At 35.8% G+C, this 17,688-nt stretch overlaps 1 protein-coding gene across 50 annotated transcripts in view; it reads right to left on the bottom strand.

Moving 5' to 3' along the window:
* The window catches only part of ABI3BP (ABI family member 3 binding protein), a 166,227-nt gene that overhangs the window by 33,141 nt on the left and 115,398 nt on the right, over positions 1-17,688 (bottom strand). For 38 of the 50 annotated variants that reach the window (XM_021293209.2, XM_065061846.1, XM_065061853.1 and 35 more), the window contains 12 exons: positions 17,208-17,282; positions 16,504-16,551; positions 15,884-15,958; positions 15,126-15,200; positions 12,259-12,333; positions 11,505-11,579; positions 10,959-11,033; positions 9,312-9,386; positions 8,757-8,831; positions 7,751-7,816; positions 7,376-7,450; positions 1,852-1,947 (listed from right to left, as the gene is read on the bottom strand). In XM_021293209.2, coding sequence (XP_021148884.2) covers positions 1,852-1,947; positions 7,376-7,450; positions 7,751-7,816; positions 8,757-8,831; positions 9,312-9,386; positions 10,959-11,033; positions 11,505-11,579; positions 12,259-12,333; positions 15,126-15,200; positions 15,884-15,958; positions 16,504-16,551; positions 17,208-17,282 — 885 coding nt within the window. The remainder of the gene's footprint in view (positions 1-1,851; positions 1,948-7,375; positions 7,451-7,750; positions 7,817-8,756; positions 8,832-9,311; positions 9,387-10,958; positions 11,034-11,504; positions 11,580-12,258; positions 12,334-15,125; positions 15,201-15,883; positions 15,959-16,503; positions 16,552-17,207; positions 17,283-17,688) is intronic. The other 12 variants (XM_021293213.2, XM_065061958.1, XM_065061982.1 and 9 more) reach the window with 9 other exon arrangements.

Below are 17,688 nucleotides of genomic sequence, written 5' to 3'. Positions count from 1 at the left end.
GTTGCTTAGACCACCTCTCCTATGAAGGCTGAGAGAGTTTGGGTTGTTCAGCATGGAGAAGAGAAAGTTCTGAGGAGGCCTTATTGCAGCCTTTGAATACTTGAAGGGGGCTTATAAGAAAAATTAGGAGAGACTTTTTACCAGGGCCAGTAGCGATAGGACAAAGGGAAACAGTTTTAAACTAAAAAAAGGGAAGATTTAGATTAGCTATAAGGAAGAAATTATTTACTGTTAGGGTGCTGAGACACTGGAACAGTCTGTCCAGAGAACCTGTGGATACCCCATCCCTTGAAGTGTTCAAGGTCAGGTTGGATGGGGCTTTGAGCAACCCAGTGTAGTGAAAGATGTCCTTGCTCATGGCTGGGGAAGGGGAGGTGGAACTAGCTGATCTTTAAAGTTCCTTCCAACCCAAACCATTCTGTGATTCTATAATGCTGAATTTTGACATGCATAGTAAGGGCTCACGAAGAGAGCTGAGATCACAGAAGTATACAAACAAATTATGAAACAGTAGTAGGTGATTTCACAACCATACCCAACTGCCTGTTATGATTGCAGTTCAAGGTATTGGCTTACTTCAAAGCTCTAAAAGCTTAACTTTAAACATCTAGTGTCATAAGATGAGTAAAAGCAGATATAGATGTTCCTTCAAATCTACGTGCATAAAAAAACCTTTCAGTCTCTGCAAATCACAGGCTGGATTTGCTTAAATACACACTGCTGCCTGATATTCAGTAACCAAAAACATAGAGACCCATCCTTGTTTGCATTTTACAGCCTGCATCCAGCTGCTGCTAATGGTATATTGCATTGGACTTAATCTTTGCAAAGTACAAACTTCAGAGTGAATAAACTTTAAGAAGATGAAACACCAGCACTCAGCTGTCAAGTCAGGCTCTTGTCTTTGTGCAGGTAAATTAGGCAGAAAGGAAATTCAGCAGGGATTAGGAGCAAACAGCAGTTCATGAGTTAGTGAGAGGTCCATCTTTGTATCTGTGTTTTTAAGTCTAACATACTTTCAAAGGAAAATCTAACTAAAAGAGCAGCTGGAGCTAAAAAGTAAATCAAAAGGCAAAACCAAGAAGATTTTATTTTCAGTTGGTTTTGCCAGTAAAAAGGCCACTGCTAAAATGAGCCTTATTCTAGGTTATGCTAATAAAAAAAAGAAATTTGTGTGTATACGTGTGGCATACAGAAACACTCTGTACTACAAATTTTCAGTTGAAGTAGAAAATGGCTAAGAAGATGGCTAGAAAAAAGTGAAATACAAAAACCCCATATTTGAAAGCCTATTTGGGGAAGCCTTTTTTCAGTAACAATATTTAGATTGTCTTGAAAATATGATTACAAGACTTGCAAGAAAAGTAAAAGTGAGAAGCCAGGTATAGCACATGTAAAATAGTTGTAACCTCATTTACTCCACTGTGTTATTTTGCTTCAAGCCTAACGTTCTGATATTCCTAACAATCCTAATATTCAACAAAACTTTCTCTTAAGTGCACAGACAATTTTGTTATGCATTCTCCCTACTCTCTTTTGTTATGTAGAAACTATCAGCATGAAAAAACCCAAGTGCTTACAGTATTGTGTCTGCTTGATCATAAGGATACAACGCTGATGGTGGTAATTTTTAATATACAGTATATGCTAGTGAGTAAGAAGTGACCATGAAATATTCTTATTTTTATTTCTTGTAGTAGCACCCTGAAACCAAGAGAATGTGCATTGATGAGGATGACCAAGAATTATTTTCTCTTCTTCAGTGGAGATGTTTTTTGTGTTGGAAAGGCAGTCTCTTTATTTTTCATAACTGTTAAAAATTGCTGTATTGTCTTCTTTTGTGAACCTTACCAGCAAACGGCTTTTCCCAGGTATGACTGTATTCCAAAGGTTTTTTCACATCCATGCCAAATTCTCTGGCAATATCCTCGGGTGTATATACTTCATCTGTGGAAAAAAAAGGAAAGGAAAAACATATCTACAGTGCAGTACCAAGTCATAGAATACTTCTATATTGTATATGTTCAAACTGTCACTAACATTAAGGGCAAAAATGGCATATATGGTCCAACTATATTTTTCCTGATAACTTAGTTATGTCTGTTATCTTCCTATTCAAGTACATAGAAAATGTTCTTGGTCTAGAAGATCCTGCAACTTCATTTTAAACATTCCTTTAAAAAGGTATATTTGTAAAGAGACAATAAGATTAAGAAATAAAAGATGAGTTAAACCAAGATTATATATGGAAAGGTAAACACAGAGAATATTTTAGTTTTTCAATATACAGAATAAAATGTCCATTGATTCTTGCGAAGGTCAAAGCTCTCCTTTCCAAAATTCAGATCTTAAGTTATATTCTACATTGAATGGCTAGAGCAATTCTGTACCAAACATATACCGTATTTGGAGCACTGGAGGCAAAGTGTACATAAAATTTAGTTTGTATATAAAAGAAAGTCCTACTTAAAAGCTAAATAAACACATTTTTTAAAAAGTGAAGTAAATGGCATTAAAAAGATAAACACAACTACTCCTGGTACAGAACAACTGTTTCACATGTTGATTTTATAGGACAGCAGACTGTTAAATAAATATGCTTTCCTTATACAAAATAAGTATATCTACTTTACAAAAACTCTATATATAGTAGAGTGACAAATTACATTGCACTTTCATCGTGTTTGTGAAAAACAAAACAAACTCACTGTTTTTCATGAGATATGGAAAAACTCCTGAAGGTTAATGCACATAAAAACAAAATCTCAAAATTAAATTAATTATCAAATTCCAAGTCTATTCAAACATGACCTAAACACGTCGACCAAAGATTTCATAGATTCAGCTTGTTTTGAGATTAAACTAATATTTCAACAGCAAAAAGTAGATAATTTTTCAATTATTTTACTATTTGCTGTTATTACTAGGCATACCTTAAGAGCAGTTGTGGTGCGACATTGAAAATGAGACTGAAAAGAAACTCTACACTCTCTGAATCTCAGTACTCCTCATATGGGAAATTAATAGTATGGAAGCATTAAGTGATTTACTTAAGATTAAAATAATCAGATGTGTATGTAGTAAACTGAGAACAAGAGACAGGTCACCTGGTCCCTGTGACCAAAAGTTCTAAACACATTATATAGTTTTATGTAACTGCAATTTGTCTTCAGGTAACTAAAGTGGTTAATTAGATATTCAGATATAGAAAGCACCGGAGTGCTAATCAATATTTCATGTAAATGATCTTCAAGGAAAAAGATGCATGAGAAGACCAGCACCATGCTTAAAAAGAAAAACAATCTTGCACACCATGGGTCATAGTCAGAATATATTTAGTTTCTTAGCTTCACCTCAAAATAAACATATCAACAAAACGTAGGCGTACATTGACTAAATCACACTAAATAACTCAAGTATCCATTACAAGTCTAATTTAGTTTTGCACCTTACAGTGCCTAGAGAAAAGTGTACTGCTATCCTCCTCCTTACAATCACATATAGAATCATAATCTTTTCTGAGTTATATCAGCTAGGAATGAACAAAATATTGTATACATTTGGATAGAAGAAGTACTTTTTTTCCAGAAACTTGCACTGTTGCTCTGCTGTTAGTAAAGTGGTAACAAAAAATATGTCAAAGTTTCAGGGAAAAAGCTGATCAAACCTCAGCACTTCCCTGTTTACAAAATCTGCTTTTTGAATGGTCCAATACACTTTGAAGTTACATTGAAATTTGTTGGTGTTTTCACACAAGGTATCCGCGCTATCAAACAGCTTGCTGTATTTATCATAATGTAACTTGCTTACTATAAGCATTTTGACTTGCCATATTAATCCAAACTTTTTCTAGAACTGAGAATAGATGTATTACTTGCATGTGTGTTTGTGTCTTCTTTTACTTCATTTTTTTTTTTTTCCTGGAAATATTAATGGGGTCTGGAACACCTTAAAATGAACCACTGCATCTTAATAGCAGGAATATCATTAGAAGGGTGGATCATTATAAGTGAAGAACTGGAAAAAGTGCCCTTAATAAAACAAACTGAAATACCTTAGTACTTGACTTCCTCTAGAACTTGGCTATACACCCACAGTTTCAAAAATAAGGAAATTGAGCATTAAGTTAATGGCCTTTATAATGAAAACCAATTATCTCTCTCTTCCACAAGAGAAATGAAAATGTTGTTCAAAGTTTGTTTGCTGAAGGTTGTCTAAAAGCTGAATAGATCAGAAGCAGTTTTTAGATGGTTAGGATTAAATTAAAAAACCAACTGAGTAAGATAAGTTATATCCACTAAGACAAATACGAAATGCCATCTCAATAAAATGAAATGGCTAAAATATTGTAGAATACAAAAAGGAATGTTAGTCATGAGGAGGCAAATCCCTGCCTCTTTCCTGCAGTCAGATTTACCACCTGGCATTACAACTAGCCAGGAGACTGAAAAGCTTGCCAGGAAACCAGCCGCAACCCCATGTGCTGCCACTGGAAAAAACAAATTCCACACAAATTCCACAGCTTATCATCTGGGCCCTGCAGCTGCCAAGCATGCTCTGCATGGGGTGAAACATCTTTGCATTGATGCTAATGAGCACAATCAGGAAGAAGAACTGGAGCACATTCAACAGCAGTGCCAGCCCAGCAAGGAATTAAAAGCTCCAAACTGGTCTTCAAATAACAGAGTATCCATTGCTCTTGAGGAAATGTGCTCTTCTTCAGAGAAAGAAAAGATGATGCAATATCTAAAGGTAAGCCTGAAAACATATTGTTCCTGACAGTTCAGTTCAGGATTCTGATCAGCTTAGATCAGAAGTTAAGGATTCTGATAAACTAACCTCAAAAAATAACATATACTTTTCACAATGGAAGAAATAAACTGTCCCACCCCAAAAATCATCCAGGTGACTTTAAATGTTATAATTTCTTTAATATACCACGTGCTGAAAAATAAACTTTGTTCAGCTGATAAGATGTAGGGTTCCAGGTTAGTAGAGTTCTTTAAGTCTCTTCTGCACCTAGGAACTCTGTTTGCAACAAGTAATTGCACATTGCTTGGGAGAGATATAGAAAATTCATTTAATTGATTAACTGAACCTCCTGTTGTGTGAAATTATTTTTGTGGGCACAGATAGTCTTACAGGCTCAGACACTGCATTTGCCACAATACCATGAAGTGCCTGCTTTACAGAAGACTCGGGATTTCACTTATCTGTCATCAAGGCAAGTACAGACTGAAAAGCTGCTAAAAGCGACAGTCACTAATGTACAAAAGTCATTGGTGATTTCTCTACACTTCTGAGGAGAAGGGTGCAGACTCACAGAAAGATATCAGTGAGTCACTAAAAATGGAGAGTAGATAATAAATGCCAGCTCTTCCTCATTATGTTGGACACCAGGTTCAACTTAAAGGGCTAAGTTTGGCAGGGCACAAAATCTACATAACAGATATATTCAGGATTTTTTTTTTTTTTTAACTTAGAGAAAAAAGTCTTACATAACTGAGCAATGGAAAATATTACTAGAAGTATCATTTTCCAGAAGAATTCTAAAAGAGGATACTTATTTGCCTGTGAGTACACACAGCATGCACAGCAAGGTGATAGTTTTGTAACAATTTTTGACTACCACAAAATAATCTACCACAATGAAGTTCTAGTTCTTCCTGTCAACTGGCACTGCTGTAAGGACAGGTAAATAATGATGACTAGTAGGCACTCCAACAGGTGCATTCAAAATACAATTGCTTAAAAGAATGCTTCAGAAGTCATCTAAGCCAACATTAAGCATAATAAACTACATTTAACAATATACATGTCTGCTATTATGTTTGTACTGCTCATTTACTTAGCATGCATTCTTTTATTTATTCTTTTTAATCTACAAATATGTCTGCCAAGGTTATTACTATATGGGAGAAGGAAAAAGCTTAATATACTGCCTAGCTGTGTATTCATGCATAATTTCATAATGTGAGTTCAAAAGCCACTTACTCCTGGAGACCTGTGTGCATTCTGCCTCTTTTGGTAATCAGACATTAGAAAGCTCACCTGCAAGCAGACTGCCAACACAAGCAAAGAACAAAACTTTCTGACCCACAATGACCGCCACTGGTCATTTAACACTGTAACAGTCACTATTGTACCAGAATTGGATTGGCTCGTTACTGGAAAGACTATGGAAAGTCAAAGGGCACATACCTCCAATGAGGGCATCCCTCTGTATGTAGTACAGAAGAGCAGGTCATGTTCTAAACAAGCTATTTTTAATTCCATTTAAATACACTACAATCTCTTCTGAGGTTTTGCCATTTCTAAAAACATGGTGGGTGTCTCAAAATTATGTACAGGAACAAGTACCGCATATCATACTAAGGTCAGCAACAGGTATTAAATTGCCTAAGATACTTTGGAAACCTTAGTACAGAGAAATATTACGTAGACAAAAAAATAATGTCTGGAGTACATGTTATATTACTCAGGTTATCCTAACCTGGCTAGCACAGAGTAATAGTACGTGACAGTAGCAATGTTAGTAGTGGGTGAACAGCTAAAAGTTTGCATTATCTATTTTTTTTTTTTTTAATCTGTTTTGAACCTGCATCATTCATGAAGAATCCCTAAATTCTGCATTTATTTGACCAATGGCTGTATTAAAAAAACCCAACAGTATTTATATTGACATAATAAATTAATGCTTTATTAAATTTAAAAAAATATGGATTCATCATGAATTTGCACTGACATTATTTTGATTGGATAGAAAAATCAAGTACCATTGAAAAAAGATAAATTATTTTTCCTCCAACCAAACTAGTATTTTGAGTAAATCTTTGTGGTTAGGGATGCATGTTATCTGCATGCCTAAGGATGTGTAAACTGAAGTGACAATTTCTACCCTCTGCTATCATCCATCAACCTGGAACTTTCCTGATGATGAAGTATTTGAGCCTGACTGCCACACAGTCTGAATATGAGTAGGTCTGATGTGAATGCACCACATGTATAGCTAATAGCTAGCTAGATACCCAGCTTTAAGGCTTTCTTACCAAGCCTTCTGACTTGGACTTAAACAACCGGGTAATCCTTTTCAACAAAGTGTTTTCTAGTAATTATTCTAGATCTATAACGAAGAAAACATCAGTAGCTATATAATAATCTACCTGTAAGTTTGTGCTGAGTGTCAATATAATTTCATTATGACACTAAGAAATTACATAGCATGACCAGTAGCAGCAATTACATACCATACTCTGAGGAGCTAACTTCTACAATCAAACAAAATGAAATATTTTCTGGGCTCAGGATGATTTGAGGAAGTCACATTATTGTATTTTACTGATAAGTTAAAAAAACCTCAAAACTGCAGCTCTACCTGCTGTTGGCACAATCCACTTCGGCAGCCCAGGTGCTTTTGTCCTAGGTGGTGCTAGTGTGGTTTTACTAAGAGCTGCAAAAGAGGTTAAAAAGAAAAGAGGAAAAAAGTTCAATGAGAATAAAACCCAACAAACTGTTATGTAATGCAAACAACTCCACATTAGAGAAAAAGAAGTAACATTTGCTGTTATGATACACACAGTTTTGGGTTCTTCTTTTTTTTTTTAATTTGGAAAGGCTTTACTTCTAGACTGATCAATTGAAAGAAAAATACACTTTTTTCCCAACATCACTTAAAATTCCACTGAGAATAGGTGAAATTAATTAATTAATTGATCTCCTCCCCATTCCAAACTGAATAAACAATCATTACCAGGTCTGGTCTGTGATTTATCAGATGGCTTTGGTCTTGGAGAAGTGTGACGTGTTTTATGAGGTGCTAAAAGAAATAAGGTTCAGTTTAAATGTTATTTGTAAAAGGAAAACCAATAGTGCAGTGTAATTTGCCTAAAAAAAGGTCCATGCACCAATGCAATAAAACAAAATGGACATATGAGAATTCAATGAGTTCCAATCCAAAATACACGCTGAAAATGCTAGTTTCTTTAGTGGTCAGATGACTTCGTCATGCAGTCTGACCCGTTACATTCATGTTTAGGTTTAGGAAAAAATATAAAATATTTACAGCCAGTTACCCAACTGTATATAGATACAGGGTTAGCTCTGCAAGGTATCCATGGCCTTAAAACATTTAATTAGGTTCTGCAGAAAACAAACAAAAAACCTCAAAATAAAACACCAGACTGAACCCATCCCAAATCAAGTAGTCAGACAAAACCATGAAAAATTAATATATCGCTGAGAAAATAACTGGAAGCATTCGATGCAAACACTGTGTAGGGCTGCTTAAGAATGGCATCATCATCAAGGTTAAAATCAAAAGCCTTCAAACTTTTCTTATTGTTGTCTTTCACTTGCCAAATAATTTTGATATTTTGGTTATTACAGAATCTGTGTGAATCACACTGAAAACTGAAAGCATAAGCAGTCACTGTCATCTTGTACCAAATTATCAACCTCTATTGATAATGTTTGTAATACTATACAGCTGAGGATTGAACTCAGCACTAATACTGTTTAAAAGCTTCGTATCATCTTTGAGGCAGTACCGATTAAACCTTGATTTTTAGAGCAAGGAACAAAAAATATTTGGTAAGGGGAAAAAAAAAAATTCATGTTATATATTTGAAGCAGTTTTAAAGTTAATATCAAACAGACCATTAAATCTTAAAGTGTACTGATTTTACTTAAGATCACAGAATCACACGGAATCACTACAGACTGTCAACAAAACAATTTAAGAAAATCCTAAAAATCACCTGTATGGAACCGTGGAATTTCAGTTGCTAGAGCAGTTTTGGGCTTGGGTGAAATCTGGTATGTTTCATTGGGAACTGAAAACAGAGATATTGCTTATTAAATCAGATGCAAATGATTTCTCTTTAAACATAAGACACCACAGGTGGAAGGGAAATTCAAATTGTCTTTGTGCAGACCATAAACAAAAAGAGTCAGTGCTAGAAATGTGGATGAAAATCATGCTTTTATACAGATAAAAGACTTCTCCAGACTGAGAAGATATATATCTTTAGTAAGTCAGACAAAAGAAGATGACCAGGTAATGCCTTTTTATACAGCTCCTCAGCCTTGTACATGAAGTACTCATTTCTAGAAAGAATTACATGAAAGAAAAAATGGCTAGAAAATCCAAACCAGCAAAATTTTGTACATGCACTGGAATGTGACTACCAAATGAACACTACATACAGATATATTAAGGTATTTCTGTTGCTTAAAGTGTAAGTTAAGCCTTATTGCTGAAGCAGAGAAAGTAAAGTTTTATGAAAAATAAACTGACATAATATTCTCATTACCCAAAGTCACTTTGGACCCATCAACAACATGAACAGTTATAAGGTTAATTGATCCCAGGTGTGTTGCCCTTGGAGCTACAAGAAATAAAACATTTTTCTGTGAGAGGTAAAGTTGAAGAAGTTGGATTTCATTGAGGATATGTGACCTTTGTTTCCTAAAAATGTATCTACACATCTGCTAAGACAATTTTAACAGACATGAGACAGACATGTGTTCTGATTAGTCTGGATGTATTTTCATGCTGACAGCCATACAGTGCAACTATTCTGCCAGGCCCCCACCAACTTCAGAACAAATGCCCTGAAGGTGGAGTTCTGACAGTCTTTGGTCTTTCTCACACTGTGTATGTTAATTCGCACTTCCCTAAAAAACTTCTAAATGCCTGTAGTAACACATTTATCTTTCAGACATTCTTCCCTCACTTAAATTTGATTAAATATTGTGAAAGATATCTAACTTATAGGATGAAAAAGAGAACCTGACAGGTAGAGGCACCCACTACATGTCTCCTTGTCTTTCAGAAACAAGGTTAAAATATGGAGGCTGGAAAGTAACCTACTTAGGGGCATAAAGGGCAGTGGGCTAAATACAGCTATTTCTTGTTAGCAGCTTTCCTAACAGTAGTTTGTTTTGCATATGTATCATTATAATGTTTTAAAATATAAAAGGAAAATGATAAACCTATAGATTTTGTTTTCTAAAATTCTTCACCTAAAATTAACTTTTTAGTGGTAGCAAAACATGGCACTTATTAACTATGACATGATTGGACATAGTTCCTACTTAGACTTAGAATGTAACTTGGTTACTTAACAGAAAGCTTTTCAAAACAAGGCCTTTAGAAAATGAATCTTTTTTCTGGACTATTCAGTTTGGTTTTCATAGCAATATGTATGTACAGTTCTTGAATGAATAGGATGCCTGCTTACATTTTTTATGGCTGTATAAAAAGGGCTAGAAATCCAAGGGGAAAAAAGGGGGGTAATGATAAATCCATTCATTAACCTTACTTGCCTAAAACACTATCAGTTTGGAGGGTAGATCTGAGAGTAAGAAAGATTAGGAATGACTTTTTTCTTATAATCATGTTGTCAATCCTCCATTAACAATTCTTCTAATTTTTATGGAAATATTTTACACCCAAGGCAAAGCTGAGGCATCATCATCTTTCATTATAACTATGAATCCCTAAATCTACTGTAGTTATTGCAGAAAAAACACTGATATGAAGAAAGTACTTATACTCTTAGCATCTATCTTGGACTGAGATTTGGTAACCTGAGTTTCAAAAGTACTTGAGAAATTGAAGCAAATAAATATAAGGTAATCAAATCCCTCCAAAGAAAAGAACTTATTGTAGTTGGCTACAGTAGTATATTTTTATTAAAATTAGTAGAATTCCTCACATTTTTAATGGCTACTACCCACCAACTCAACAAACAAATCTTAAAAAACCCAATCAATGCAATTCTTGGGCACTTTCTTTGAAATAATTTATTAACATACTCTGAACTGAAAAATGATGCTAATTTCTGTCTACATGCCTGTCACATGACTGTACTACTGAATGACAGCAGAAAGGGTAACTAAGGCAGTGCCACAGTAACACTTTTAAAGTTCTTTTAAAGTTACAAACTTTAAATTACCAGGTTTCGTCTGTGGTACTTCTGGCATGACAGATGTTTTGGGTTTGGAAGGAATGAGCAGTGTTTCTTTTGGAGCTGAAAGAAAAGGAAAAAGATTCTAATTGTATTCTTCTGGAGTCATGATCCAATGCCATGTTTAGCCCACAGAAAATGCCTCAAATGCCTGAAAAAAAGACAATAACAATTCCGTGGCTTCCTGGAACCTGAAATAAAATTGCTTTCAAAACCACAGTTCTAGCACTGTGCTGTAGAATGAGTTGAATTAATGGCTAAAATTGTTGCTCTAAAAGAAAAGTTAGACCACTGGATTTGATTGGAGATCTGACAAACAGGCTTCTGACCAGACATGAGCTGTAGGCTATTTCTGCTTTACATCTAGGATAGAACTGAGACTCATCTGTGTTAAGAAACATGCATGTGTCTAAGCAGAAGGAAGGATCGTGGAACGATGTTACACAAAATACCACGGCAGAGCATGTTCTCTAGAAATTTCTCCATTGAAAAATTAAAAATACCTCCATCTTAACTTCAAGGAAATTTATTTACCCATTGTTGCCCTTGAACGCTGAGTAGTAGTAGAAGACTTTGTAATAATTGGTAGTGGAGTTGTCTGATGTACTGCTGTTAAGGAGAAAATGTGAAGAATCTTAGAATATTAAACTGTAATAGAAGCAAAGTAGCATTTGCACTATTTCTAAAACTTCCAAATTGCTTTAAACTAAAGAGTAGCAAAATATGTTAAAAATCAACTGCTGACAGATATCAATATCTATTAACTTCTCTTATGCATTCCTTATATAACAAGAATGGGAAGAGACACAGCCCCCTCTATTTTTAAGATTACTTTTGTTTCAGTATAGCACACCAAGTCAGTTGCTAACCATTCAAGCACATTGCAAAGGAGTTCTCTTGCTTTTTATGGATAAAACTACAAAAAAAGTGCTCACAGAGAAGCATCTCTGATTACCAGGAAGTAATCAGAGAGAACTCGGCCTATCTGCACAAATAAATTTTTCAACACCCACATAACTACATTTTAGTCACCATTTGCTATATGTAAGAGAAAGGTGGAAAAACGTTTTTGATGTTATACTACAAATCCTACTCTTATTTTCAGTGTGGTTTTGACATGTGTTGAATTGACTGACTTGAGTGTAATGCATTTGTTTCAGCACAAAGCCAGCTATGAATAATTCCATTTAAAAGCACAGAATGATAGCTTCTTCGTCTCTTAAAACCCGAGGCTAAGAGAAAGAATGATTAAACACAAGACACAAAATTAAAAGAATGACTCCATTACCAGGTTTGGTGTGCGGCACTCTTGGTTTTTCAGTTGTTTTTGGTTTGGTGTGAACAAACTGTTTTTCAGTTGGAGCTGAAATAAAAACAAACAGCACTTGGAAAAATATTTGAATAAACAGACTGCTTTCATTGTACACAATGAACATAAGTATGATCTGATCTGTAATAAGGCAAATAATGTAAGTGTAAAGCTGAAAATCAATCAGTCATAATTCCTGCAAAGAAAGGAAAATAAATTAAATGTCCGCTGACACAGACTTCCCCAAAACCATATGCAAATTTATAGCTTTGGATGAAGCACTGAAGAATATGGTCATGAACAGCATACAGTAAAGTAATGGGACAAAAATAGACAGTAGTAGCCTGCATCTTCCACACCTGCCATACATGAGTATCTGAGGACAGGATCTGTTTTTCAGTGAACCCTTTGTATCACGATTGATTTATAAATTAACTTCTTTGTTCTTATGTGGGAAGTATTCAATCTTATTATCTTCATATTATTCAGTTAAAATTTCTTGACATGTAGAAATCAGATACTGGAAAAGGTTATCTTAGCACTTGCTAGTCTTTGATCCACAGCAGTGTGAGACGTCCTCAAAATATCAGCCTTAGCCTGTGCATTCTTCACCCCCTTGTTCTGAAGAACCATTTTCTACATATGAATATTGCATCAGGTAGCTCTGATGTGTATGACAGCTCACACAAACTTCATAAACCTTTATAAAGATATATCAAATGAATACTAACCTAAGTATCAATGCATACAGGGAATATGTATTAAGATAGAAACATTATTAAAAATATATTTCATTTCCCATTAAAAAAAAAAAACATAGTTTGAATATTATGAAATGGCTATTGATAATTAATGAAAGGGGTCAAGGACAGCAAAAAGAGCTTTTTCAAATACATAGCAGATAAAACTAACACCAGAGGCAATGTAGGCCCACTGATGAATGGGGTGGTGCCCTGGTGATAGAAGATACAGAGAAGGCAGAATTACTGAATGCCTTCTTTGTCTCTGTCTACTCTGCTGGAGGCTGTCCTGGGGAGCCCTGTACCCCTGAGACCCCGGATGAAGCCAGGTCAATGGAGGAGTTTGCTTTAGTCGATGAGGACTGCGTTAGGGAGCAATTAAGTAGTCTAGACATCCATAAATCCATGGGTCCAGATGGGATGCATCCGCGGGTGCTGAGGGAGCTGGCTGAAGTCATTGCTAGACCACTCTCCATCATCTTTGCCAAGTCTTGGGAAAAAGGAGAGGTGCCCGAGGATTGGAGGAAAGCAAATGTCACTCCAGTCTTCAAAAAGGGCAAGAAGGAGGACCCGGGTAATTATAGACCGGTCAGCCTCATCTCTGTCCCTGGGAAAGTAACGGAACGGCTTGTCCTTGGTGCCATCTCAAGGAGTATCAGGGATAAGAGGGTTATTAGGGGCAGTCAGCATGGCTTTACCAAGGGTAAGTCATGCTTGACCAACCTCATAGCCTTTTATGAGAATGTAACAAGGTGGATGGATGATGGCAGAGTGGTGGATGTGGTCTACCTTGACTTCAGCAAAGTGTTTGACACAGTCTCCCACAGCATCCTAGTGGCTAAGTTGAGGAGGTGTGGTCTGGACAATAGAGTAGTGAGATGGATTGCAAACTGGCTTAAGGAGAGAAGCCAGAGTGGTAGTCAATGGTGCGGAGTCTAGTTGGAGGCCAGTATCTAGTGGAGTGCCTCAGGGGTAAGTACTGGGGCCAATATTATTCAATATATTCATTAATGATTTAGACGAGGGAATTGAGGAGAAGAGGAGACTGAGGGGTGACCTTATTAATGTTTATAAATATATAAAGGGTGAGTGCCACGAGGATGGAGCCAGGCTCTTCTCGGTGGCAAACAATGATAGGACAAGGGGTAATGGGATCAAGCTGGAACACAAGAGGTTCCACCTAAATTTGAGAAGAAACAACTTCTCAGTGAGGGTGATGGAGCACTGGAACAGGCTGCCCAGGGGGGTTGTGGAGTCTCCTTCCCTGGAGACATTCAAAATCCTCCTGGACATGTTCCTGTGTAACCTCATCTAGTTGTTCCTGCTCCAGCAGGTGGATTGGACTAGATGATCTTTTGAGGTCCCTTCCAATCCCAAACATACTGTGATACTGTGATACCATTTCATTCTCAGAAAATCATGGTCTATGTTTGTCTCTGAAACTGGGGACAGAGACCTGATTATTAACAAAGATTGCTCAAGCAATACTCCTGCTGCCCAATACTACTTGAATTCATTGAACTTTCTTTGGTCCTCATCTGACATTCAAGTTAAGAGGAAAGATCTCTCAATTGATGTTTCATATATTTAAGCAAGTTTTCCCAACATGGATGAGTAGAAGTTAGCAGAGAAAATAGCATTCAGAACTACTATTTAATTTAGAGGGTGACATAACTGGTCTGTTTTCAAATATGTTATGCAATAGTTGACAGCTTATAGTTTTCTTGCAATTTTCTTCTGTAAAATTATACGAGAAGAGAAGAAGAAAAGTATTTTAGGATGACAGTGTCTATACTTCAGTTACACAAATTACAGGAATTACTACCTCCTCTTTAAAGAAAGTTTCCTTTTACTGGAGAATATATAACCTCTGAATGAATTACATAATCCTGACTGAAAAGGCTAGAAAACAAGGAAAAGAAACTTCAAAAGTAAATGAGCTCATGTATTATTATCCTTATCAAGACCAAAGGGCAAGCAAGTATCTGTAAGAAGAGCAAAAGTTCATTATTCATTTTTAATATCATATAATGAGCTCTCTCTAAGAATATATTCACTAACAAGAATGAAAAATAGGTTAATTGTTTATGAAATACACATGATTACCCAATGTTGCCTTTGTTCTTTCAGGAATATGAGGAATCATAGTAGTTTCTGGTTCGTGGAAGGTTGGAATGATTTCTGTTGGAAAAAATGCTCAGAATAATTAAGAGATTCTCCATTTCCCTCCCACCCCCTCAAAAAAACCCTTCAGCACTATACTATATCCACCAGGAAAGGGATATTTCAAAAAAGCAGTGGCCATTTACCCTCAGAGATTTATGGTTACAAAGAGTTCTTTCTTTTTGTTTTTAATATCTAGATACTGAAAAAATAACAATAACAACCCTTCAGTGAAACCACTGATTGTCTTATGCAGGTCAGTCAGATTTCTCATAAGGAGTCTCCTCACTGAAATACAACTGAAGTGATTTCTCAGTCTAATCTGGATGAAAAGGTGGATAACAAAGGAAAAGCACTGCAACTGCTTGAGGAGTCTTCTCTCATAAGAGCTTCAAAAACACAATGCAAACAACTGAAGCGTGTTGCTGAGATATAAGCTGTGAATAACTTGTCATTGATTTAAACATACAGATAACTATTATTGCTTCTTCTGGTAATATCTGCATAATATTAAAAAAATGTAAATCTGGAACTGTTGTAGTTTCAGTGGTACAACTTAACTGCAGCATTGCAGAGGTTTCTTAAGTTAGAATGATACCAAGGTAACAGCAAATGTACTCTTAACAACTCCCCCCACTGCCGGCCCTGAAAGCAGTTGCTCAGTTATCAACTGCAACTTGACAAAAGACCAGATAATTTACCAGGTTTTCTGTGTGGAGCATCTGGGATGGGAGGTGCTTTAGGTCTAAAGGGAGCGTATTGTGGTTCTTTGGGAGCTGAAAGAAAAGACCTTTTTTAAGGGTTTATACTCTTCAGAAATTAGGTTTATTGCATGCCTCATGCTTGCAAAGAAAAACAAGATCCTTACATGAGAGACTGAAAAATCGAGTATCAGATACATAGAGGAATTTAAAGAGGAAAGAAAATCATCAATGAAAACACGGGTGGAAAATTGATGAAGTAAACAAAATCTGGAGTCAAGCAACTAAAACCGAAAGAACACAGACAACTATAGTGGGCATTTTTCCATCTGTATTTCAGAGTTCATATCTGCAATACCCACAGCATGCTTGTCTCCTATAAGTGTCAAAGGAATGACAAAGTATATGAGGGTGCAAGAAATTCTCTGTGAAGACAACAAAACAGGTATGAATCTTTCAGTACCTGAAACAGAGTAGAATTAAGTTCAATGAGAGGAAAAGAAAATAAATTAAAACCACAAACAGGTGATAAGTGAAAAACAGACTAATGAGATATAATCTTTGGTCTAAGGAGCAGCAGCAAAAAACCAAAAATGACCAGTCCAAGGTAACATCTTTACCTGTTGCTGTCTTTGGCTGTTCACTTGTAAATGTAGCAGTTGCCAAAACTTCATAAAAAACAAGAATGTACACAGAATTAACGATAAGTATATGCAAAAGGGTAAAAATACTCCCTTTTGCATGACTGATTTATTTTCAAATTGGAACAAATACTTTTTTTTTTTTTTAATTAGTGAATACACACTCACCCAAAAGGAAGGTTCAACTGATGTTTTCAGAACCATCAGGAATTACAGAAGTTTGGCAGTTCACTAGTATTTAAGTCCCTATTAAGTATATTTTTAAGGATCAAATTCCATTACCAGGACATAAAAACATTTGAGTGGTTTCAGTTACAGATATTTAGATTCATACATGAACCCCCTCAAATACGTCTTCTTCTAAGCATCTTTTGATAGGCACAGAAGAGATGCAATTTCTTCCAAGAACATTATTAGAATGTTTGTATGTTGTCTACCCTGCTATGTAGATTATTAATCAGTGACAGCTGTCATGTGGCTGAAAAGCATATACAATTCATTAAAACTCAGACATTGAAAATAAAGAACAGCTCTGTCTTCCTTTAAACACATAATTAATGATAATTAGAGAATCTATTTGTTTGTAATACGAGGAGATGTTAATCAACACTTGACTCGCTGAGAAAAGACAACCCAAAAGAAACCCTGAATATTCTAGCACAACAAACCAAAAATGTATTTACCAGGTTTTGTGTGTGGTACATCTGGACTTGGTGATGCTCTGGGCTTGGAAGGAACTCGTCGACTTTCTTTTGGACCTTTTGAAGATGAGCAAAGTTTTAAACATATTATTGAGGATGGTGATTCAACATGTTATGATCTTCCTGATAGGAGATTAATTTTCTGCAAAGAATTTTTTTAGGAAGTATTTCTTCCATTTGAAAATAACCACAGAGATCTCCTGTCAATGCAATCAGTATTATGTTAATGCGGAGACTAAAGACAAAGTGACTGCTACAGTGCGGTGCTGGATTAACTCTCTACTCCTCTCAGCTCTGTCAAACAGAGCTTTCCATAAAGTAAACTGCTGTAGTTCTAACAGTTCCCCTAGTTGTGCTTCTCAAGTGTTTCATATTAAAAAAATCTGCTTCTTATTCAAATCAGCTTTGCATTAAAACAAAATCTCTAGCAAAGCAGTCTAAGCAGAGGAGAGGTAGAAATATA

This window comes from Columba livia, chromosome 1 (assembly GCF_036013475.1).
Source record: "Columba livia isolate bColLiv1 breed racing homer chromosome 1, bColLiv1.pat.W.v2, whole genome shotgun sequence".
Taxonomy (NCBI): domain Eukaryota; kingdom Metazoa; phylum Chordata; class Aves; order Columbiformes; family Columbidae; genus Columba; species Columba livia.
Note: the sequence above shows the minus strand (reverse complement) of the source record. Positions and strands in the feature narration are given on the sequence as shown.